This window comes from Thermobia domestica, chromosome 1 (assembly GCF_964235325.1).
Source record: "Thermobia domestica chromosome 1, izTheDome1.hap1.1, whole genome shotgun sequence".
NCBI lineage: Eukaryota > Metazoa > Arthropoda > Insecta > Zygentoma > Lepismatidae > Thermobia > Thermobia domestica.
Window position 1 is genome coordinate 19,334,722 of NC_137454.1, and position 25,858 is coordinate 19,360,579.

The window sequence follows — 25,858 nt, forward strand, 5'->3', positions numbered from 1 at the left end:
CGAAACTTGCCCCCCCCCGTGCAAATCTACGTGTTGCACATACGGTCCCACACGGCTACGAGCCCCAAGAAAACACAGTGTTGGTCCACCACAAAGCTTACTTGGCAGACTCAGGAATCGAACCACAGTCCCAATAGCTTTCGTGTGTTGAATACATTCTGGTTATCACTGTATCTGAAACTCCGTTACGAAGAGTCTCTGAGCAAAGTTACACAATGAATATAACTCCTTGATTTTCGTAAAATTCCGCTACACAACGTTGTATATTTTATGCTCATAACAGAGAAGTTGTTCAGAAACATCTTGCAAAATCCCACCTTATTGCTCCGAGAAAAATAACTAAGGAATTATCTACGGAGAAACTTCACTAACGAATTCTCTCTTGCAAGTCCTCTGGAGTACTCCGATCAAACAGTGGCGAAGGAAGAGAATAAAACCAGGGAGAGAAGAAGAAGAAGAAGAGAGAGAGAGAAAGAAGAAGAAGGGAGCAAGTTACAAATTAATCATCTCGTTCGTGGGTCGCGACACCAGATTAAGCGAGAAGCGAATTTATTTTTGCCTAAACGTCTTTCGGCGTTGCTATGGAAACAAAATTGTTGATTAATCTGCCTGAAGTTAAGAAGGAAAAGAGAAAGAGAACACAAAAAACAATCTTCTAGACCTTCTTCTTCTCCTTGTGCACCCTGCTTCTTCCTCTGTTCGTCACAAACAGTCGACAAAATAAAAGCATTAACAACAAAATCAAATCAACACTTTTCCTCAAGATGAACAGGAAAAAGGGAATGGAGTTATTAATTACGTTTATTATAACAGAAAGACAGAGAAGGAAAAATGGATAAAAGAAAACATTCAGATATTCAATAAGCAAGAAGATAGCAAATGAAAATGAAATCTAAAGAATACTGGATTTCGGAGTGAATCATTCAGAATACAGCCGAAAAACTTTTAGATTAATAATTTAAAATAATGTTTCTCAGACTGTAGTTCGCGGATCACAAGTGGTCCTCGAGATCTGTTATTTTTGTAGTCCTCTTATAGTCACGAAATGGTAGGGAAAGAAAATAACATTCAAGTGGTTGTGCGTGTAATAGACTATAGGTAGGAATCTCAAACATGTAAAAGAGAGAGTGAAACTAATAGACACAAATATTATTTGCCACATGCTCACTGTGGGACCCATGCGACTGCCTGAAGCTGTTCTTCTGGTCAACGGTGTTCTTTTGTTTGCAGTAAGCTTGCTACAAAGAAGAAAAATTGCTACGTTATTTTCTCTGTGACGTAGATCATCATCATCAGAGGTATTCTGCCATTATTGGCAGAGAGATTGCTACGTTGTTTCCTCTGTGACGCAGATCATCATCACAGGTATTCTGCCATTATGGGCAGGTCATTTGCTGCAACTGAGAAGCTTCCATGCTCCACGGCCTGGTCTTCCGCTAACCTCTTCGTTTTCACGTTCAATTTTTCTGTTTTGATATCATCCATTAATTGTAGTCTCCTTCAACCCCTCTCTTTCCTGTCATCATAACCTTTAGCATGTCCCTCAAGATATAATTCCTTCTTAGCCAATGTCCCAACCAGTTTTTCTTCCTCTTCTTAATAATATCTAAAATTGTTCTGTTTTCCCCCACCATTTCTATCATTCTCTCATTTGTTTTCCGCTCGAACCAGCTAATTTTCTCTGTTTTACGTAAATAGGTTTCCGTCTGAAGAAGAACGATATATGACTGTTACAAGGAGAAACGATGAAATGACTGTTACAAGAAGGAACGATGTATAATTATTACAAGGAAGGACGACGTATGGCTGTTACAAGGAGGAACGATATATGACTTTTTCAAGAAGGAACGTTGTATGACTGTTAAAAAGAATAACTATGTATGACTTACAAGAAGGAATGATGTATGACTGTTACAAGGAGAAACGATGAAATGACTGTTACAAGAAGGAACGATGTATAATTATTACAAGGAAGGACGACGTATGGCTGTTACAAGGAGGAACGATATATGACTTTTTCAAGAAGGAACGTTGTATGACTGTTAAAAGGAATAACTATGTATGACTTACAAGAAGGAATGATGTATGACTGTTACAAGGAAGGATGAGATATGACTGTTACAAGGAAGAATGAGATATGACTGTTACAAGCAGGAACGATGCATGACTTTTTCAAGAAGGAACGTTGTATGAGTGTTACAAGGAAGAACGATGTATGACTGGTACAAGAAGGAATAATGAATGACTGTTACAAGGAAGGATGATATATGACTGTTACAAGGAGGAACAATATATGACTTTTTCAACAAGGAACGTTGTATGACTGTTACAATGAGAAACGATGAAATGACTGTTACAAGAAGGGACGATGTTGCTTATTACAAAGAAGGACGACGTATGGCTGTTACAATTATGGATGCTATATGACTGTTAGGAGAAGAAACGATGTATGACTGTCACAAGAAGTAACGATGTATGACTGTCACAAGGAAGAATCATGTATGACTACTACAAGGAAGAACAGTGTATAACTGTTACAAAGTAAGTCACAATCCAAATATAATGGATTTATACATGAGCCAGGATCTCACATAATGCCTGAAGTGTCCACAGCAGTGATGGAACGGATCACTTGGGTCACGAATTTGACCGAGTGATCAGTGTGTGGATGTTGCTTCTCAGTTCTCAGAGCTAGTGATCCGACGATGCAGAAGCAGCCGAAAAATCATCTCTGCGGCTAATATAGGTTCCTATATAATAAAAATTGTAATAGGCAGTGGGAAAGGATTTATGAACTGTATTAAGTGTCCGAAGAATATCTCTAACCTTATCCCTTATTACAACCGAAGTTAGTTATAGATGTCTAACTTCCGGTTTGTTTTGAATTCCATCATTTGGAAGTCTGCTGTAGTATCACAGTGTCAAACGAAACTCACTTTTTTCCCACAAAATGGTGTTCAATGACTGCATAAACAGCGACTTTTAATCAACTTAAGCCCAGAAATGGTTGACCTCTCATTTTGAGCGGAATATGTGTCTGGTGGAATGAAGATTATAATTTTAAGGTATCCATCAGTTAATTATAATATCCGATTTTAAGGTAAACGAGGAAACCAGGGTTTTTAAGAGAAAGAAGCCCCAACGCAACGCACTTTCATTGGCTTCTTAATCAGAGCTTTTCCCAAAGGGTAAACAACGTATTGCGTACGTAGCCATCAAACAATAATACAACCGAAGAATATTCTCTGTGGAGTTTGACGTAACACCAACTAAATGCGTGTTACAAGGCATTTCGATTACTTAGGGAACGAAAAAAGGCCAAAAATACACGTCTGATGCAACTGTTATACTATATCACAATACTTTTCTGGTTTCTACTCATTAAATAAACAAGGGTCATAGTGGCTCAGTAGCAGAGCGCTTACCTATGGTGCGAGCACCCTTGGTTCGATTCCCGGCCAAGTAGGGATGCTCACGAGACAAGATTTGTGGCTGTCTCGTCTCGAAAATGTGCTGTAAAAGTGATGTCTCGACTCGAGAAATGTATATTTCTCTATTGGAAGATCCGTGTCTCGACTCGAATTTTGTCAGGAAAATCCTGTCTCGACTCGTCTCGTGCGCATCCCTACGGCCAAGGAAGTTTGAGATGGACTATATCGTATCCTTGAGCTTTCTCGGAGTACTTCCGTTTCCTTCTCTTTCTCATTCCACCAATTCTTCCATCATCATTCACTTGCCTTAATCATCGTTTTCTTTAGCCTACAAAGTGTAATCGTGGGACTTTAAACTAAAATTTATAATTTCAATAAGAATAATATATATAATTTCGTTGAATGGACATTTGAATAAGTACCATGATTGTAACAACAAGTACGGTTATGTCAAAACAGTTGAGTTCGATTCGTAATAACTAGCTAATAAACTATATGGTTATATAACTAGCTAATGCGATATTGTAATTGGGATATACTGGGTTCGAATACCGAAAATATGAAAAATGAAATGAAAGCTTTAAGCTTTACGTCCCATGGTTATGCCGGCTAGGCTAAAGGGGGACAGTGATGGCGAGAAAGGAATGAAATGGTGGAATGAACAAAGTGGGAGTAAACAGCAGAATCCCGAGGAAATCACACACACGGTGTTTGTCCACCACAAAGCTCACTTGGCGCGAACTGGGATCGAACCAAAGGCCCCATGCACCAGAGGTAAAAACTCTACCATGGTCTCAAGTTCGAATACCGAGTTCAGCTATCCTAATCGAGAAAGTTCTAAAGGAACTATGCGCCATTTTTTTGAAAATACAATTTTGTTGGATTATGGATCTTAAGTGCCAACGGGAATTTATATCAAATAATCTAAGTACCAATTTGTATCGTTGTAGTTCATGTCAACTCTCAAAGATGGCGTTTGCTGTATGATCATATTTAAATACAAGTAGTATTTTTTTTTTTTTTAATCCAAAATATTTACATTTCGAACTCAGCTTGTTTTGAACTAAATATATTCAATTCATGAAGTTCCATACACAACCATGAAATCGTTTCGTATATTCATAATTCCCAGAAACATTAAGAGAAATTGAAACGAAATTTCAGAAGGAACCTTCTGAACCGATTCTCTATTTGAAATGAAATGAAATCTTTGAGTTTTACATCGCATAATTATGCTGACTACGCTAAAGGAGACAGTGATGACGAGAAATGAATGTAAATGGGGGAATGAAGAAAGTGGAAGAAAACGGGAGAACTCCGAGAAAACCTACTCATCAATGTTTGTCCACCACAAAGTCCACTTGGCGCGAGCTGGGATCGAGCCTCTATATATTTGAAAGCACAATTTCTGCATACTCTTCGTTTGAGACAAGGAAACCCCCGGGTGAAATTCAGACGGAATTGCTGGTTATCAGATTTCGTGATTCCAAAGCAAGAATACAGAGCACAATTCATGAACACTAGCTGCTTAGAAACAAACAACATGGCAACTCAGTGATGTGGCGTTCACCTCTGGTGCGAAGGGTCACTGGTTGGATTCCAAGACAATGGACAATGCCGTGCAATTAGATTTCTCCTAAGTTTTTTTTTTTTTTTTATTTCTTCCCACATCTCATTTCACAAATTATTTGCCTCGTTTCCTTTAAGCCTACAGAAACAAAACTATTCCTTTTACGATCTATGGTATTCCTATATTTTTCATACCATACGGGTATACCGTGGTAATTTGCGTTATAACTCTATTACACCTTTTCCGTCCGTTTTGTTCTGTAACAGAAGCATTGCAAACTATATCATTAGGTTTTACAGTTTACGCATGCGATGGATAGGGGCTGTGACGTCATCAATTTGGCCTTGAAGAAAGAAAGAAAGTCTTTGCTTTCTTCTTTTATGCCTAAACTTTCGAAAAAGGACTTTTTTTTTAAAAAAATACATCTCCCTCAAATTTCCCTTTTTTGGTATATGATACTAACATCTGAGTGGCACTGTTTGGAGGGCCGCTCTATTCTGAAAAGAATTAGGTACGAACCCTAAATCTAGAATTAGGTAGGGTAAATAGTGATGATACAGTAGCTGCTTGACAAAAAGTCTAAAATTAACCCTAAAAACCTAGGATCGTAAGACGGCTATAGATCTTATTCAGCGCTCCCTGCTGTTCCAGTAACTAGCGCGTGTCCCTTTAGCGCAGATGGTCCCGGGTTCGATTCCCGATAATAGAGCATAGAATCTTAATTTCACAATCATTTAACTTCATTAACCATCTGACTTCTTTAGCCTAAAGGGCATAATAATTGTATGAGACGTAAACCTTCAGCGTAACATGCGATCCGAACCATATGAGCTTCCATCAGGAATCGAACCCGGCCCTCCGACGTGGAAGGCAAGGACGCGAACCATATAACAACAAGGGAGCTTTGCAATGATGCAGTATACAGAGTGTTTCAAAACAACACCGACAACGTTTGGAAGGGATTTCTGAGATCAAGATAAAAAAAAAATAGACCAACCTGGGTGCACAAATTGCTTCCTTTCGGAGTTATAGGCTGACGAAAACATGAAAAAATGAACTTTCCAAATATCCATGTTTCAGAAGCCTGCTGTACTTCCGCAACAAATTTTATAGAGGTAGTTGGTGAGTACTTCAAATGATATGCCCATAGCCAAACTGCCTCTATAAATATTTTTGCGTGAGTACTGCAAGATTCTGAAATATCTATTTTTGGATAGTGCACATATTAGTTCTTAAGTGAAATCTTGATTCGAGTACGTTAGGTCCCATATTTGGAGCTATTGACCTTTAAAGTTATTTTTTTTCATGTTTTCAGCACCCTATAACTCTGAAAGAAATCATTTGTTCACCCTGATTGGTTGGTCTATACTTTTTGTCTAATCTTGGTGTCAGGAATCTTCTCTCAAACGTTGTCGGTGTTCTTTTGAAACACTCTGTATAAAGAAATTACTTCTTTTACTCGTCGTTACCTTCCATCTCTAAAAGAGTGCGCTTCTGTGGTTTCTTCAACGATACTGAATGTCAAAGCGAGAGGCGGAGATCCCACAATTAGATCGTTGGTGTTGCGTGCTGGGATCTGTTAGTACTTACGAATTGAAATGTTACCCTTTTGGCGTAGCTATTACCATCAGCGTCCTAACTACGCCAACCATTCATCGTTCGCGTGAAAAATCATGACGGCAAAATGCCAAAGCTCTGGCATGAATGAAGGATGTATAGGCAGTACTTAACACCTCTACTTGCAAACAGAGTATCTGTTTGGACTACGAGGTGATGAAAACAGACTGATAAACCATATTTTAATGTCTTCCTAACTGCATTTGCATTCAAAGTGCTCATTGCACATTGTAGAACGTTTACCTTATTCCATAAAATTATCATATGAATACATATTTTGAATATGTTAACACTAGGGAAGAGTTTTCATTAATACGATGTTTCAGTAAACACATATTATTCTTCGTAAACTAAAAGAAAAGAAAAGAAAAGACGTTATAGATACAGCGATGTTTAGTGATGAAGTTCATTTCGTTTACAGTTAGTATAAACCACTTCTTATTGTAAACAAACTGACAGGTCGCATATATAATTATACAAGATTAATTAACTAATTTAATGTAACTTTTTTCTTTCTTATTTTTTATAAGTAGAAATAGAACTCGATAGAAATAGCAGCTACTTGTTATTGAATCTTACATTTTTTGTTTCTTTTTTTTTCTTCGTAAATAGAGGCAATACGGAATAAATTAATACTCTATGTTTCCTTGAAGGTGCCATTCAGCAATTTGCTCGAAGCTCGAAGAAGCTTAGTGGTAGAGCATATTCACCTCTGGTGCGTGAGGTCTCTGATTCGGCCCCAGCCAGGCCGCAACCAAAGGGGAGCAAGGGGGTCTGGCGACCCTAAACTTTCGTTGCCCCTCCAGACGTTAACACAAAATGCTATTATTAATAGGAATGTAGCTATTTGTAAGATAATTTTTAATGACTTGGCCCCCCTAACATATTCATGCCCCCAAACCTCTGTGGCTGGTTGCGGGCCTGACTCCAGCTCGTGCCAAGTAAGCTTTGTAGTGGACAAACACCGTGTGCGTGGGTTACCTCGGGATTCTCTCGTTTCCTCCCGCTTTCTTCATTCCGCCATTTCATCATTTCTCATCATCACCGCCTCCTTTAGCTTGGCCAGCATAATCGTGGGACATAAAACCTAAAGATTTCATTTCATTTCATTTCAAAGCAAAGAAGTGAAGGAAAACATTATTATCAATTGTTGCTACTTAGAATTTAATCCAGAAATTTCTGATTAATTCATATGCATTAATAATAATACATATGCATTACGCATATTTGATCCATATTATTTTGTAATATATATACGATAAATCAGTATTGTATTATAATATAAAGTATGATAGTATTATAATACAGACACCCACATAATTACCTGGAACCCAAGTAATGGAATTACTGTATAACAGCCAGGGGTCCAGATTCTTTTGTGGGTGACTGTACAAAGCAATATTTAGAGAGCTTCGAAATGTGGTGTTGGAGAAAGATGGAGAAGACAAAATGGACAGAGAGAGCAACAGATGAAGATGTCTTACGGATAGGAGAGAAGAGGATGCCTTTAGCCAGCATTCTTCGTAGATAGGCCCACTAGATTGGACACATCTTGCCAAGAAATTGTCTTCTTTACACCGCCATAGAAGGAAAGATGGAAGGAAAGCGAGGAATAGGAAGAAGAAGAACACAAGTGATCGATGATTTGAAAAATGGAAGAAAATATTGGGAGTTAAAAAAGGATACTGAAGATTGAGAAACTTGGAAGAAACATTGCCATGCCCAAATCTCAATAAGTAATTAAAAACAGCTTCATTAGTCCAAGGACGTGCCAAAAGACAAATACTTAATAATAATAATAATAATAATAATAATAATAATAATAATAATAATAATAATAATAATAATAATAATAATAATAATAAATCAGTGTTCAGAAAGTAAACTTTTTATTCGTATTTAAAATTTTGTTAGGTTAAGATTGTGTTAGATAATAGATTTTAAAGTAGAAAATAGTAGTTTGGATAAAATGTAAATTTCATTATCCGATTAGGGAGAAAGGTGAGAAGAAATGTGGGCTGTGTACGAGTTTGTACCTGCAAAACCATCAACTCTTGCATTTATGTTCTGGTCTGGCACCTCTTTCAATCCTAAGTCTAAGTCTAATGAGAGAAGTGAACTACACAACATCACAAAGCACTGACTAGGAAATAAGTTTCCTATTTAGTTCTCAACTTCTTTTTGTAAATTTCTGGCTTATTTTCAATTGAAAAATGAAATCTTTCAAGTCCTGCGTTCCACAATTCTGCTCTATATGCTACAGGCGATTAGAAAAATGAATGAAATGGTCGAATAAAGAAAGTGGGAGAAAAACGACAGAGCACTGAAAATACAAACGCACCACCGGTGTTTGTTTGCCACAACGCCCACTTGGCGCGAGCTGGGATTGAACCAAGGACTCCACGCACCAGAAGTAATTGCTCTACCTCAGAATCACTGCAACCCTACTTTCACGTGAGTTTTTGTTTTCATTAGGGATGGCCACATTTTTTCGAAAAATACTTTAAAAGAAAATGGCTTTTTCGAAAACGAAAAACGAAAAACGAAATTTTTTTCGAAAAAGTGAAAAACGAAAAAAACGAAAAATGAAATTTCCGAAAATCGAAAAAGAGACTTTTCGAAAAATGCCATCCATAGTTTTGATAGAAGGTGGCAGGAATAAGAGGGAGGGGACGAAGGAAACTACAATTAATGGAAGATATCGTAACAGAGAAATCGTATGTGAAGACGAAGAGGTGGAGCATGGAAGCTTCTCAGTTGCAGCAAGTGGCCTGTCAATAATGGCAGAATACCTATAATGATGATGATGATGATGTAACATAACAATCACTTTCTGCACAAGCCACTCCTAACAGTGAGCATTGTGACTCCTTCACACATCTTTCATTTTATTTCTTGACTGGTACTGTACATGAAAACATTTTTTTCGGTTTTTGAAAAACACTAATTTCGGCTTTTCTACCTGCCGGACACCTATGAGAAAACGGTTTTTCCCATTCCTAGTCTAGACCTAATTTTGGTGACCATTTGGTTTAAAACTTTATAGCTTACGTAAATTAAGTTTTGTTTAAAAAAAGACAACTTCTGCGGCTAGAAAAGTGAAGCAAAATAACGTTCTTAACTAAAATAAAATGAAGTGAAATCTTTCAGTTTAACGATCCACGATTGTCCATTAGGCTAAGGGAGACGGATGATTAAGGCAAATAAATGATGATGGATGAATTGGTGGAATGAGGTTGTGGGAGGAAACGGGAGTACCTCGAGAAAACTCACGGACACGATGTTGTCTACCACAAACTTACTAGGCTGGGTATCGAACTAGTTACCCTACGCACCAGAAGTAACTGCTCTACCACTTTTTTCAGTAGCTTAGTTGCCTACGTTTTTATTTGTATTTTACTTGATTTTACTTGTTCTTCCATTAACCTCTAATGAAAGGGACATGAACACACAAACATCGAGGACAGTTAAAATTCCAAAAATTCCCCCATCGGGAATCGAACCCGAGACTCCGTACATCAAAGACATACGTTAGTCAGTAGACCAGCGCCGGAGGGCTACCACTGAGCAACCATAGCCCCCTCCCTCCAACATTCTGAACTAAAACATTCACTTGATTCATAACGTATGTGAGTTCAGTGATTTTCTTTTAATGCTTTCTATTTCTAGTCTCTTCTTTATGCGTGATCTATACATTTAGCCTATCCTCTGTTGACTGGATCTTTCAAATTGTTCATCTCCTGGGTAGAAGGCTACATCGGTGATACAGGATATTGGCTCCCAGAAGTACAAAAAGACGGATGGTGTTCCCGTCAACTGCGGTATGGGATGATTTCTTCGGAGGGTTCTCTCCTTAACCAAAGAGGTCGTCGGCAAAAAAGGCTTGAAGCTTCTAAAAGATGGATGTGTCTTGAGTAAGAATTCCAAGAATGGGCGATGACACAAATACAAATGAAGCTGAAGATTGTTGTCGTTTTTCTATCTTTCTCTTTTACTTTTCAGAAACTACCAAAGCAAATAAACGACTCTGAAATTTCTGAACAAATGGAAACATTGCAGACAAGATCTGGTATATTGTCTTCGTTTAGATAAACGAACCGTTTCACTGAATCTTTTACTTCCGCCCTCAACAACAGGATGTGTATTCACATCTCAGTTGGAATTCTTCAATTAAACAAAGCGTAAATAGATTGAGATGAATTGAAAGTGAACAAAAACGTGTCTGACAGAGAATCTGTTGTTTCATTCTTACACTTCACATACACTAGCTTTAAAAAAGTGATTTTCGTGTTGTTCACTTAAAGCCCCTTACAATACAAATGTATAACTGATTCCTTGATTTTATTTAATTTGTATTTCTTTCTTACCAACAAGGCTATATAAGACGAGGCCTGCAGCCAAGGGCGCCGATTTCTCTGTAAATTTGGGGGGGGGGATACTCAGACGCAGAAGGTGTATATATGAGGATGTTAAGACAAATTGCATTCAAATTATGCCAAATATTGTATATTCGTAATTACACTTGGGTGCACACATGAGCTTTGGGGGGCCCGGACTCCCCGCCCCCTCCCAGGATCGGCGCCTTTGCCTGCAGCTAAAAGTGCAATCTAGTGCACTAAAGGTATGCACACTAGCCATTATTACCAGTAGGGATCTATACTTTATTCCTGTTCACAAAGTTGACTTCTGGTACCAAGCATATTTCTTTCCCACTCAAGTTCCATTATTGACAAACAACCTAAAGGCTAATAGACAGGAAAATTGTTGTAATTAGAGATGAGCTACGGAATTGAACACCCGCATTATGCCACAATACCGGGTGTTCGAAAAAGAATGTACCAGTTTCAAAATAAATGTTCACAGACCCCTTGATGTAATATTAGATTAATTTACATACGAAAAGCAAGGTAATATATCAAAGTGTTTTTTTTTTTTTTTTTTACCTACCTTACAAGGATTCAATATGTGCGCCCTTCGTGACACGGCAGATATCTTGTCGATAATTCATTTCCTGCCATGCTCGAATCAACGGTTCTTTCTGCAAAGAAGAGTGACCCACATAGCTTTACATGGCAGCAAAGATCAACTTTGCAGAATCTCTGATATGCTCAACGATTCGCAGAGACTGTTCTGAACCCCAGATTTGAACATTATATCTGTTGACTGAGTTGTTCATATGGACGGTTACCTCATCACTGAGGACTACTTTGTCCCTAAAATCATAATTTTCCAGAAATCTCAACATGTCTCTACTGAAGACGAGAGGAACATTTGATGGAATTCTTGTCAGGTGGATCGACCCCAGCCCATCCATCCTGAGTACAATTTTCCTGGCTTTTCCTCATTTAAGGATGGTACCTACTATACTGATCCCAGACCAATTCCATCCTTCTCCAATCCTTTCTTTCTTCCCTTTCCTCGGATAGTGTGATCGCTGAGGAACGTCATTCCTCATATGTGACGGGGTAATGTGACCCATAGATCCCGAAAGCTCAGAAATCTAATTTCTAATCCTAATCCCTACTATCACATCATAGAAACCAAACTCCTTCATGTGGTGTACGCGTGATATTGTTACTTATTAAATACGAGTTATAATTTGGCACCCATAGTTGGCATACGGACATGTGTATACATTCAAATGATGCACGAAATCAAGAGCTTCTGTATATATATATATATATATATATATATATATATATATATATATATATATATATATATATATATATATATATATATATATATATATATATATATATATATATCGATCTTTCGTTCTTCTACACATCATCATCATCATCATCATAGGTATTCTGCCTTTATTGGCAGGTCACTTGCCACAGCTGTGAAGCTTCCATGCTCCACGGTCCTCCGCTAACCTTTTCGTCTTCGCGTATGATCTTTCTGTTTTAATATCGTCCATTAATTGTAGTCTCCTTCGCCGCCTCCCTCTCTTTCCCGACACTATACCCTCTAGGACGTCCCTCATGATGCAATCTCTTCTTAGGCAATGTCCCAACCAGTTTCTCTTCCTCTTCCTAATAATATCTAAAAGTGTTCTTTTCTCACCCACCATTTCTAACACTCTCTCATTCGTTTTCCGCTCGACCCAACTAACTTTTTCCATTCTTCTCCACACCCACATTTCGAAGGCTTCCAGTCGATTTTCGTCACCCTTACGCAATGTCCACGTTTCCGCCCCATACAGCACAACACTCCACACGAAGCATTTTATGAGTCTTTTTCTCAACTCTTTGTTCAAGGTCCCACAAAACAGACTTTTCTTTCTTTTAAAGGCTTCTTTCGCCATTCCTATCCTTGCTTTTATTTTACGTTCGCATTTCATGTCATTACTAAGAACACTACCCAGGTATCGAAAACTATTCACTTGTTCTATTTTCTCCCCTCCTACTTTTATATTTGACACAGACCCCTTTGTTCCAATCACCATGGCTTTTGTCTTTCTAACATTTATTTTCATCCCATATTCTTCAAAGCCCCTTCTCATTTTTTCTAACATTTTATTGATTTTCTTTTCAGATTCTGCACCAAGAGCCATATCGTCTGCAAATCTTATGCATCTAATCATTCTACCTCCTACCGAAATGCCATCATCATCATGTAGGCTCTTTTTCACTATCTCTTCTAGATAGACATTAAATAGTGTTGGCGAGAGGCAGCATCCTTGTCGAACTCCCCTTCCAATTGCACTCTCTTCCGTCAGTTCTTCCCCTATTCTAACACTTACTTGTTGGTTCATGTATAAGTTTCTTATGAGTCTTCTATCTTTCCATTCCAACCCTATCTTTGTTAGAACTCCCAACAACAATTCCCAATTCACGCGGTCGAAAGCCTTTTCTAGATCAATAAATACAACATACGCCTCTTTCCCTTTTTCTATAAATCTTTCACCGATCACCCTTCTACACATCGATTATTGTTTTTCGTTGATTAATAATTAAAACGGAACACACAATTCAACAGTGTGTGCTTATTGGTTCATCAATTCTGTAACCTCCACACAAATAGCTTATCGATGTAAGTATATGGTGTTCGTGATGGTCCTGATCGAAAAACAATTCTAAAATTAGTGAGAAAGCTGGAAAAAATAATGATTCATTAGTAATTGAGAAAGGGTCGAAGCTCATCTTGTCGTAAAGATCTGTGGCCTACGATGTCACCAGACTTATCGTCAGCGCATTATTTGTGTGGGACTCCCTCATGAACAGTCTACCTCTCTTCCATCAGAAGCAAGCCACGTACACTCGTACTATCCAGGACCTCCGGTCAAACCTCACAAAACCAAACAAATAGGGATGCGCACGAGACGAGTCGAGACAGGATTTTCCTGAAAAAATTCGAGTCGAGACACGGCTCTCTCAATAGTAAAATATACATTTTTCGAGTCGAGACAACACTTTTACAGCACATTTTCGAGACGAGACAGCCACAAATCTTGTCTCGTGCGCATCCCTACAAACAAACAACATTGATGTAAGAGATACATTAAGAGGCCTCATCCCGGCGAAATTAAAATACCTCTAATTTTACAGTAATTATGTGATATCTTCAAATAGATAAAAGATAATTGAAATATGGAACAAGAGCGCCCTAGACAATATTATTTGCGTGAGGTACCGCTATCACAAGTCACCTAGTGGCTTTCCGTTTCCAGCCGTTTAGAAACGCGAAAATAAATGCCGATTTTCAAAATGGCTCGAAATCGAAAGCATATAAGTGAGTAGTGATAACGGTATCTCATGTAAAATGATACTATCTAGGTCGCTCTTGTTCCACATTTTGATTATCTTTTATCTATTTGAAGATATCCCATAATTACTGTAAAATTAGCGGTATTTTAATTTCGCCGGGATGCGGCCTCTTAGGGCGTATACTTGACATGATGAAACACGCAAGATTGTGTCTCCAAGAAAAGGGGGAACACTTTCAGGACATTACACTAGAATACAATGACCAAATTTAGAAAATAAAAAAAGAGACACTCGGCAAACTGGTATAACTTGGCAATTTATCTAGGTGTAGTCGTTGTTATATCGTTATGCCACTCAGAAACATGTCTCTAGCTTTTGAGTAACAAGATTTTTATTCATTTAATCACATACCAACTATTATTTTTATATTACATTTTAATATTTAACAAAAACAAGGAATTAGGGGTGTCGATTGAGTCTTGAATATTAAGTCTTTAGATAAGTGAACAACTTGCAAAACTGTTCATCTTTCCTCTAAATAACTGTAAAAGACCATGAAAGAAGTTGCTAATGTGGACACGCTCGATTTAAAAATAGGGTTGCTAACCGTCCGGTATTTTACCGGACAGTTCGGTTTCTGACCTCTTTGTCTGGTGTCCGGTACGACCTCTGGAAGTTAAATGTCCGGTAATTTTTCCTCTTACAAGTCCTATTCTCTATTTTATTCAGATTATTTTGGAGTGACAAAAGGAATCGTTTGTTGATGACATGGTTAAAGCAGAGCTTATAAGTCACTTTGGTATCAACCTGTGACGCGGTGAATTCGCTGAAGAGTTAAACTTAAAAGAAAAAAGAAAACTTACTGAACTTATCAAAACTGCTAAAGATCAACAAAAGTACATTTTCAAGACTGCAAACTGCTTCATCCTCAGGTAGATGTTCCAATTAAATAATGCATTCAGATCCAGTAAAATGATGTAGGCATTATGTGACATTACCAACTCCAGCGAAGCTCCTAAGACTTATTTTTCAAGTATATTTAGTGCATGCCATAATTATACAGGGTTTGTCCGGGAAGTAATAGGACTGATTTTATTCCGCCATGACTGTACTTTGGAGCGTGCGCGCACCGACTGGATCCGGTAGAGGGCGTTCCTAGCTAACGAACGAGCGGCTGGTCAGTTGTCTCCGAGCACACGGAGAGTCAGGGCAGGCTTTTTCGCGCGACGTGTTTCTGTGAGTGGTGCAAGCCGAAATTCCAGCGTTCGTTAGAGCAGATGTACGCAATTAAATTCTGTGTTAAACTCGGTAAATCTAAGACAGAGACGTTTGATATGATCAAGCAGGCTTACCCAGATGATGCTTTAGCAAGAAGTGGTGTGTTTCGGTGGCACAAGGCCTTTTCGTAGGGCCGGGAAGAAGTCGCCGATGAAGACCGTGCTGGAAGACCTTCGACTTCGACAAACACCGACAATGTGACTCGTGTGCGCGAAGTTTTGAACTCAGACCGTCGACTAAATATTCGTTTAATTGCCCAGATGTTAAATTTACCAAAAACTGTGGTTCATGAAATTGTGACGGAGCATTTGAACATGCGCAAGGTGTGCGCGAAGATTGTCCCAAAAGTGCTCACTGACGACCAGAAATTGCGGCGAGTGGAATTGTGCCAAGAAAATTTGAACATGTGTGAAAGTGACCCCCAATTTTTGAATAACGTAATCACAGGTGACGAATCATGGATCTTTGAGTATGATCCCGAGACAAAGAGGCAATCTTCCGAGTGGAACACGCCGGCGTCTCCTCGCCCCAAAAAGGGAAGAATGAGCAAATTCAAAGTGAAAACGATGCTCATTGTCTTTTTTGACATCAAAGCCATCGTTCACCATGAATTTGTTCCTCCTGGACAAACCGTCAACGCCAAGTTTTACGTGGAAGTGCTCAAGAGACTCAAACGAAGGGTCAATCGGGTCCGACCAGACATCGGAGCCGACTGGAAGCTGCACCACGACAACGCCCCGGCTCACACCGCCTTTTTTGTGAACAGCTACCTGACCAAGGCCGACATCCCAACGCTTCCGCAGCCGCCCTACAGCCCAGATGTGGCCCCCCGGACTTCTTTTTATTTCCTCGCCTGAAACGCCCGATGAAAGGCAAGCATTTTGAGACGACAGCGGGGATCCAAGCAGCTTGCGCCGCGGCTCTCAAGGCTATTCCGGAGAATGACTTCCGTGACGCCTTCAATGCTTGGAAATCGCGCTGGCAGCGCTGCATCGACGCAGAAGGAGCCTATTTTGAAAGTTTTTAAAGAATTGTAACGATTGGCTCAATATTTTTTTTTTTTTAATCGACTCAGTCGTATTACTTTCCGGACAAACCCTGTATTGCCAATTATATTTGCTTTTCTGTTTTTAATACGATATATTATTAATGGTAGACTAGAAAATTGCATGTGCCAACTCAACCACAACTGGAATAAGTATGTTTAATAAATGCTTAAAAAGAAACTCAAGTTATTAAATTCGAACTACGAATCGCTTAATTTTATGTGAAGTAACCACTTTCAACTAATTCACACTTTTGACGAATGATAATGTCACAATTTTAAGAGTATCACGTACAGCTCACAGATGACGAGAAGAACCCTAGCAGAAGTAGTGTGACGTAGGTATGGGCTCGCCCACTTTTCGCACGGGGTTTTCAAATGACACCACGGAAAAGCACACAGATAACTACCCGGAGTAACAGACGATATCTAAGTATAGACCACACCTCAAAAACCGAAAATGGATTTGACCGTGCCGTTGACCTTTCTCCGCTTCCCCTGTTTTAGGGTTCTTCTCGTCATCTGTGAGCTGTACTCCAGAAGGGTGTCCGGTATTTCAATTTTCAAAAGTTGGCTACCCTATTTAAAAGACGGAATAGCTATTTAAAATAGGACTTTTTTTTAAGAAAAAAAAGGACGATTACGTTAAAAACCGGATGTTTGGTCACCCTATCCTAGAAATAATAACTTATTTGCACTTGATTATATCGACACACTATTATTATTTCAAATAATGCATATACCTATTTAACCCTCTTCTTGGCAATGTATCCTTTGGGATACATAATGTTTTTTAATATATTTGGTTCTTTGTGACTACCTTTTTGTCGATGTATCCTATGGAAAACATTACGTCAAAGTTTTGTCTAAATAAATCACGTAACTAAAATGGGCAAATATGTCTTATTTTACAACTATTTGACACGGAAATAGCATGCAGTAATTTTTCTGAGCAACGCAAGTCTTCTTGCCAAGAAAAGGGTTAAATGTTGGGTAACCCACTGCAAAACCCTGTATTATTAACAAATCACAAGAATGCTTGTAGGAAGCATCACAATTAAATTATAGTGTGATTTTCTTTAAAATTCTTAATTGCATATGGTATCAAAAGAGCCATGGCGCTTAGAACTTAATCAACGTCGTAGACAGTTAAAGTAAAAACTATCAATATTGAATTCTTTATAGCCTCTGTGCGTATAAACATAATCTATCTGATTTCGTTAAATCATTAACGTAATTTTTTAATATTATTACCGCTGAAATGAACTGCTACGTCTATATTAAGTTGCAATAGATGTTCACAAACACACACATACACGTAAGTGATTTATGATATTAAGGCTAAAACGAGTCTATTAGCCTTTGGGAAAGTTAACATGACTGCAGGGTTACTTCAGTTAGAGGGATTGAAGCCCTAAAGGAAGGTAGGTCTACGTTGAGAGAGAGAGAGAGAGAAAAAAAAAGATCTCTTTAGTTTGGATTGGCGCCGTTGTGGCGCTTTCGTAGAGTTTTCCCCCCGTCGTAATTCACTTTATTTCTCCCTGAGGGAATCATCTTGGTGGGGGGATGGAATGGAAAGAAAGGCAAAGAAAATTCGAGTGAAGGTAGGGTGGAAAAAGGGACAGCCACTTTCTCTCTCTCTCTCCCAAGAAAACGACACGACGAATCTGCTTTTAGGAAAAAAAAAAAAACTTTTCGTATCCGGCATGGACCCATCATTAATTATACCGTTCTTTCAACATCCTGCGATGGATGTTTAATTACTCAAAATATATCCATTTCCGAAATTACACCAAAGATTCTTTAAAAGAACTGACGAGAAGTTTTTTTCCCTGTTTTTCTTACTTAAAGTTTCAGAAGTCGAAATTTAAGTACATTGACGTAGTCAGCGTTCAAGTTTTCAAGAATTCTCTGAAGTTGCATACACCGTAAAAACAAAGAAAAAAGAAAGAAAGAAAGAGATAAATAAGTCAATAATAAACAAAGTTAAAAATTTCTAGTCATAACCTTTCTGGAACAACATTTTTATGAACTCTGGAGAATATCTATATTTTTAAAACCTAAAAGAAAGAAAGAAAGACTCAAAATCGCAGAAAAGAAACTTTAAGAAAAGTATTTGCATAGAAATATATTTGTTTAAACAAAGGAAGGTCCCTCTTACAAATAAATCACTCGGCCCAAAAAGCTTTAACTCAATGTTGTTTGCCACAACTAAAAATAATGCATTCGAGCAATGCTTATTAAAATGTGGTCCAGACACCCTTAGGCACAGACTAGAATATACAGATCGCAAATTCAGTGAAAAACTGGAAACTTGGCGACAGTAGCGCCTCTAACACGCGACGACGGAACTAACCAGTCGATCTGACGTCGCTTGCGTAGAGATTTCGAAAGTAACTATTATTCTTTCGCTCTTTTAGTTGCATTTGGGGAACAAGCTTTTTCTGTTGACGTACTTCTCGGAACTTAGACATTTTCAAAATGAACTCTTTAAAAGAAAGAAAAATCTGTTAATATAAAATAAAAGGTTGGAAAGGAATGTCTGTCCAGTCCAGAGAGAGTACAAGAAAAAATGAACATTAGCTTATTTGCTCTTTCTGTACTACATCTGATGGAAAGCAGACGAAAACAATCCTCTGGTTACTATGACAAAATATGACGTCACGTTCCAAGACCGATGGCAGCGCCATCCACACACGACGACACTGATCCCGCCCACCGAGAACATTGATTGGTTCTTTCGCTGTGCAGACGATTCAAACTGATTTCAATATCGCATATAGGAAGTTGCTCGTCTGTATGTATTCTAGTCTGTGCCCTTAGGTAAGGTTGCCAACTGCCCGGTATTTCAGCGTCCTGGACGGAAATGAAAAAATGAAATGAAATCTTTAAGTTTTACGTCCCACGGTTATGCCGGTTAGGCTAAAGGAGACGGTGATGATGAGTAATGAATGAAATGGTGGAATGAAGAAAGTGGGAGGAAACGGGAGAACCCCGAGAAAACCCACGCACACGGTGTTTGTCCACCACAAAGTTCACTTGGCGCGGGCTGGGATCGAACCCGGGACCCCAAGCACCAGAGGTGAACGCTCTACCACTGAGCCACCGCGGCCCCCTGGACGGAAATGTTGCTGGTATTTTGATTAAGGTCGGTGACCGGTACAAACTTCTTACCAGCCCCTTTACGATATGACGGGTATAATGAAATCTGTAACCCAGAATAAAATATCGAAATTCTTCAACAGTGCCTTTACAAATACAAATTTCCGTTTTACATTAAGCGTTATTATTTTAATCTATGCCAGTTTTTCATTTATTTAACATAAGAAATTTGATAACAATTAGATTTTATTGTGAAACATTTTTTTTCAACAATAGAGATAGAAGTGTATAATTTGTCATAATTGTCCGGCATAAAAATAGCGATAAATTTAGATTGTCCCAGTGGCGTATTTTATGAGCAACCGAGGCTACCACCGGTAGCCCTGCAACATTAATAAAGTTAATATAACACGTATAAATTAATTTAAAATAATATGTTCACATTGTATTATCTTTTTTTCAAGGTACTAGTTTCTCTATATTTTCGCAGTAACAGAGGCGAGTCTTGAGGGAGGTTACATAGGTAAAAATTAACATTTTACGAATGCAATCCACGAGAAGTTAACTGCGCAAATGAATGATGGAATTTCATTTACGATGGAAAACATTAATAACAAAAGTTTAAAAAAAACACTTTGTCCTAAGAGAATAAAAGCACGCAGACCAAGAAAGAAAGCAAAACTTGCTCCAATCATGGCAAAGAAGCGCCTCGAGTGGGCACGAGGCCTAGAACATTGAACTGCTGATGATTGGAAAATAATGTATTGCAGTTATGAATCATGTGTTTTCGTATCTGGTGAATGTTTACAATATGTGCGACGTCGACCTAAGGGAGGGGGGATTCAAGTTGAAATGTCTCCAACAAACCGTGAAGCATCCTACTTTAGTCATGGTCTGGGTTGTGATATCTGTCTTCGGGCCTGGAAGACTGTATATAGTAGAGGGAACAATGATGCATGACCAATACCTACAAATTCTTTAAGAAGAACTGCTCCCCGCGACTGGAACCTGGTTTGATGAAGGACACTTCATCTTTATGCATGATGGAGCCCCATACAACCAGACCAAAGATGTGACAAAATTCTTCCAGGACAACGAAATTAGTGTTCTTTCGTGGCCGCGCAATAGTCCTGATATGAACCGATTGAAAACCTTTGGAGCTTCATGAAGGAAAAGCTAAAGAAGAAGCACATTACAACCAAACATCAATTGATCGAGGAAATCAACAATTTGTGGTATCACGATGCTAAATTGAAGGGAAAATGTACTGAAAGGGATTTCATAAAAAATATTAATCTTTGTGTGAGAGATCATTTTCTTGTAAGTATGCCATTTCATTTCTTGTTTCCAATTTTGGATATACACTCGATGTAGCATTTATATTTGAATATCATGTACCGGTTTGTTGATATTTGTTTTATTGATATTGAAAAGCATTCACATGCACTAGAAATTAGAAAAAAAGTTACAAAGCACTAATTTGAACTAGGTTCGAACGTATTTTCTCACGCAATATTGCAAGAACAGTGAAATAATCAGAAACTGAATGAACATATTATGAGTCTCATAAATTGAACATATCTGTTGCATTACACAGACGATGGCGCCATCTATCACTACATTTACCCAAACACACAAACATATATACATATACACTTTTATACCTTCATAAAATTTCTGGTAGATTATGTTATGCCATTTATAAAAGTTAAATATTTATCTGTATCGATCAAATACATCTCTTTCAAAGAAAATCTGTTCCTCTTTTCATGCGCCAGGTTAGGAATCATGTCGCGACCTGATATAAGTTTCTATGGGGCTTCATTTGATCGGAAGCCATAGTTTGCCTATCATTGCTCTACGGATAAGGAAATGTATGTCAAAATCGATCAAGATATTGCTAACCCAAGAAAAAAAAATCGAAGCCAAGAACAAACACAGTGACTTTCGAATATACGTTAGCTTAGCACAAGTGCATTCACAATGTTATTCCCATAAATTTTTAAGCAACTTGTTTAACAACATAAAGATTTTATCCTGGTACTAAAATCACTATCTGTAAATTAGCAACGACATAATAGTAATATTGTTTGTTTGTACCCTATATCCCCATCTGCCTTTAACTTTGCCTGAGGGTTCTCATCTCATTAGAGTGCTATTAACTATGATCATGCTATACCAGCATCGACATTACCCCTGATAGTTATTGAGCCTTGTTGTAACATAATCCTCACGTGGACAGATATTGGCTTCGTGAAATGTTCCAGCCCGGAGTAATTACATCAATATTAGTGCATGTGTGTGCGTGTGTGGCGGAAGTAATTCACACACGTTCACACATAAATACTAGTTGTAGAGTGGGTAATAATATTGTGTTGTTTCCTGGAAGGAGGGTGAAAATGTTGGAATATTTTATTATTATTATTATTATTTCATAAGAAGGAAAGGCTTTAGTAGTGATGTTAAACAGGGAAGTTATTTGAAGTTTCAGGGGGGACAATATATACGTTACAATCAATATTATAATTATCAATCAATATTATAATAACATAATTATGAAAAACAGTGGAATTCTATCTACATCGGAAAGTCTTACTTCCCCATCTCAAATGATGCTGCTGATATTAAATGATCAAGTTTGAAATAATTACTATAATTACTATAATTACTGTAATATAGATATACTCTGTCTGTATATATAAAATACTTAATGCATTTTTTTAAATAATTAATTTATAGCCCTTGCATGAAGATAAAAAATTGCTCAAGAAGCTACGTAACGAAACCCAATTTTAATCATATCTCCCTTTAACCAAAGTGAATATTTTATTATGATTTAGATTTCTGGGATCTCGGCATCTAAGGCCATTTAGCCCTTCACGTTTGAGGGATGATGTCCCTCGGCGAGCACACTGTCCGGGAAAAGGAAAGGAATTTTGAACAAGTAGATCGTCGTGCCGCCGCGGACGGGTGCCGGCTGACTACCGGCGGCCTGCCACCGTCGACGGCGGCAATCCCTCTTTCCGACTGCGACATCCTGATGGGGAAGAAAGGACTGGGGAAGGAAGGAAGCGGCCTGGGACCTACAAGTTCGGTACCAACCCGGCATTTGCCTGGTGTGAATGAGGAAAACCCAGGAAAACCTCATTCAGGGTGGCTGACCTGAAAAAGCGGTTTACACTTTTTCGACCGAGTGCCCCCACCGGGAATCGAACCCGAGACCGTTCGTACCGAAGGTGAAAGTGTTAGCGACTACGCTACGCGGCGCCACAAAGTGAATATTTGAACAAGGAGGTAAATCTTGATACCAAAGCTTTTGTCACTGAACCATACTTCTCTTCTGTTAAATTTTACCTAACCAGTGTGCAAATCGATTTGATTAGACTATATTCGGATACAAACCATTTCACATGAACGATATAGTTAAACTAGTTTTTCTATCTAGATGTGGAAACAAAAGAAAAACTGTTGCTTAATTGCAGATTTTTCCAATTGAGTGTTCACCTGTGATGCGAGAGGCTCCTGGTTCGATCCTCGACCACACGAGTTAGTGGTGGACAACATCATGTCCGTGAGGTTTTGCCGGGAGCTCTCGTTTTTTTCCACATTCTCATTCCACCAATTATTCCATAATTATTCATTATCGTTAATCATCTGTCATTTTATCCTAAAAGGCATACCTAAAAGGCAAGAAAATTTCATTTCATTTGATTTCAAGCTAGATGCTCTCTGACGTCACAGTTTGCTGATCCTCTTTTCAGTAATCCATACTGAAAGACATAGAAAATCTTTTTAAAAAATCCTGGCTGGGTCGCCAATTGTAGAAAATTTTACAAAAGATACAATAAAGAATAATACGTGGAAAGAAAGAAAATAAAAATGAAACATATGTGATGCGATCTTATTTTATTTATTTTTCGCTGTCTCATCCAATATTTTTTGTTTTCCATTCTTTCTCCTTCTTATCAATATTCTTTATTATCATTTTAAAAATTTTCTACAATGAGCAAAAAGGTGGTTGGAAACTTGGCACTAAGAAAGGGCTGTAGTGGTAGACAGGCAACCAAGAACATTGATTCTGTAGTCGATACTACTCATGGATGGTGATTTCTCGTCCAGTGCCAGCATTAATTTATTTTACTCTCGTATTATCTCTACTTTGTTCTAGTGTTTGTGTCTGCCATTTAGTGTGCTCCGTCGAGGAGTTGGAAATTACTGCTATATTGCGTCCTATAAATACACAGTATATATATTTTTATACTTCATTAAATTTTCCTTAAAATGGAAGAAAAATTTGCAAGGTTGGGGTAATATCGTGTGCGATTGATAAAACGCATCCGATTTTGGATAAATTTGACACGGAAACCTTAAACTGTGAGCGGATATCAAACATTATCTTATGCAACCTTTTGTTCCGACTTATCGACTATTTAAGCAGAAGTTTGGTTTTAGTTAAATTTTGACAAAGGTTTATCCAATTGCCATCTAGAAAAAACAAAAGTACAACGAACAAACCTGTTATTAAATGTTACAATGGCCGCAACGACTCGTGAAGCCTGGGCTCTATACTAATCATAGAATTGCTTTGCCTCTCCTCCGATGCATCGGAAAAAATCGGAACGATTCGTGGAGCTGCTTTCCGAACGCAGACTTGAGAAAACGTGAAACGACAGAAGTGCCCTAACAATGCTCTATAGAGGGCCACCTTTAAGCACTTGTAATATGTCACAAAAAAAAAAAAAACTTTTTGAATTTTTCAATACGCCTGCAAACTTTTGTGACAATACGTCAAACAATAAAGCCACAGTGAATTTATGAAAGCATGTCAATCATTTGTAATAACTCTGTATATAAAAGAAACGCCTTAAAAATCAATGAAGAACAAATTGCTTCCTTCATTGAATTTACTAATTGAAGGAAACTAGTGCACCTACCTTGAGAGCTTCATACAGAAACACAATGTTTGGATGTGATAGCATTGACATGATGGTGGCTTCACGCTCTAAATTCTTTGCTACATAATCCTCCTTCGCTTTTGTTACGTCAATCACTTTCACTGCCACCTGAAATACAAGAAGTCACTGTAACAACAGTTAAATGTTTTTGCTTACGTTAGATAGAGAAGTAATTCGGAAAAGATAACAATTGAAAGAGGTGTTCTTATTTTGTTGAAGGAGCATAATAATGTCAAATAATAATAACGATTAATGTAAAATCCAATGCAAGAAGCCAAAAAGTGACTTAACCCCTTTCGATCATGTACCAAAGATATATATTTATAAATCTTTTATTTTATAAATATATCTTTGGTACATGGTCGAAAGGGATTAAGTCACTTTTTGGCGCTTGCATTGCATTTTACAATATTGACCAGAAAAAAAAACACTATATTTCGTGTGGTATTATGGGCTTATATCTGGGTACAATGATTAATGTGTCTTAAACCGTACTGCGCACCTTTTTTTGTCTGTTTTAAGAGTTTATACCGACATATTTTGGTTTGTTTTGGCTTATCTGAGAAAAAAGTAATTTTTTGACTGAACTACTTTTGAGACCGTGCAAAATGAAAATAAGAATGAAAATTTTCAGATTAACGTCTTACGATTATGCCCGTTAGACCAACGTTTCCCAACCAGTGTGCCGCGAATGAGCCGCTGGTGTGCCGCGAGGAATCGAAACAAAATTATTAATTTTATAGCAATCAAATTGTAAAACTAGGGAGAAATGTTTATTTCTATTTCACATTACTATGAACCTCTACTATGAATCTACAATTTTAAGTTTCATACCGTGTTACTGTTCTGTACATTTCCAATGTTGAAAAAAAGTATTTGTTGTCATTGTTATGACCATTATTGCTTCTATATTGTTGCAGATATTTCGCAACTTGAAAATTTAAAATATCATTCAATCTTTTCGACAAATTACCTACATTTGTGTTTTAGAAGTAAAAGAGATTTGTTTGTTCGTTCGTTATTTAGTGATCTTCCTTCTTATTAAAAGGGTGGAAACAGTTTTTAAAAAGAAAGCATATTTTTAAAAACTTGAGTCCAATACTTCATTGCAATTGTTTTCTATTTTTAAATTAGAATGAAAAATA

The 25,858-nt window shown here is 37.8% G+C and overlaps 1 protein-coding gene across 1 annotated transcript in view; it reads right to left on the bottom strand.

Moving 5' to 3' along the window:
• LOC145687985 (uncharacterized) overlaps positions 1-25,250 on the bottom strand; it is a 550,882-nt gene extending 525,632 nt beyond the window's left edge. Inside the window, exons 1-2 of the mRNA XM_081762058.1 lie at positions 25,245-25,250; positions 24,693-24,821 (exon numbers count right to left, since the gene is read on the bottom strand). Of these exons, the coding sequence (XP_081618184.1) occupies positions 24,693-24,821; positions 25,245-25,250 (135 nt within the window). The remainder of the gene's footprint in view (positions 1-24,692; positions 24,822-25,244) is intronic.
• Positions 25,251-25,858: the final 608 nt, after the last annotated feature.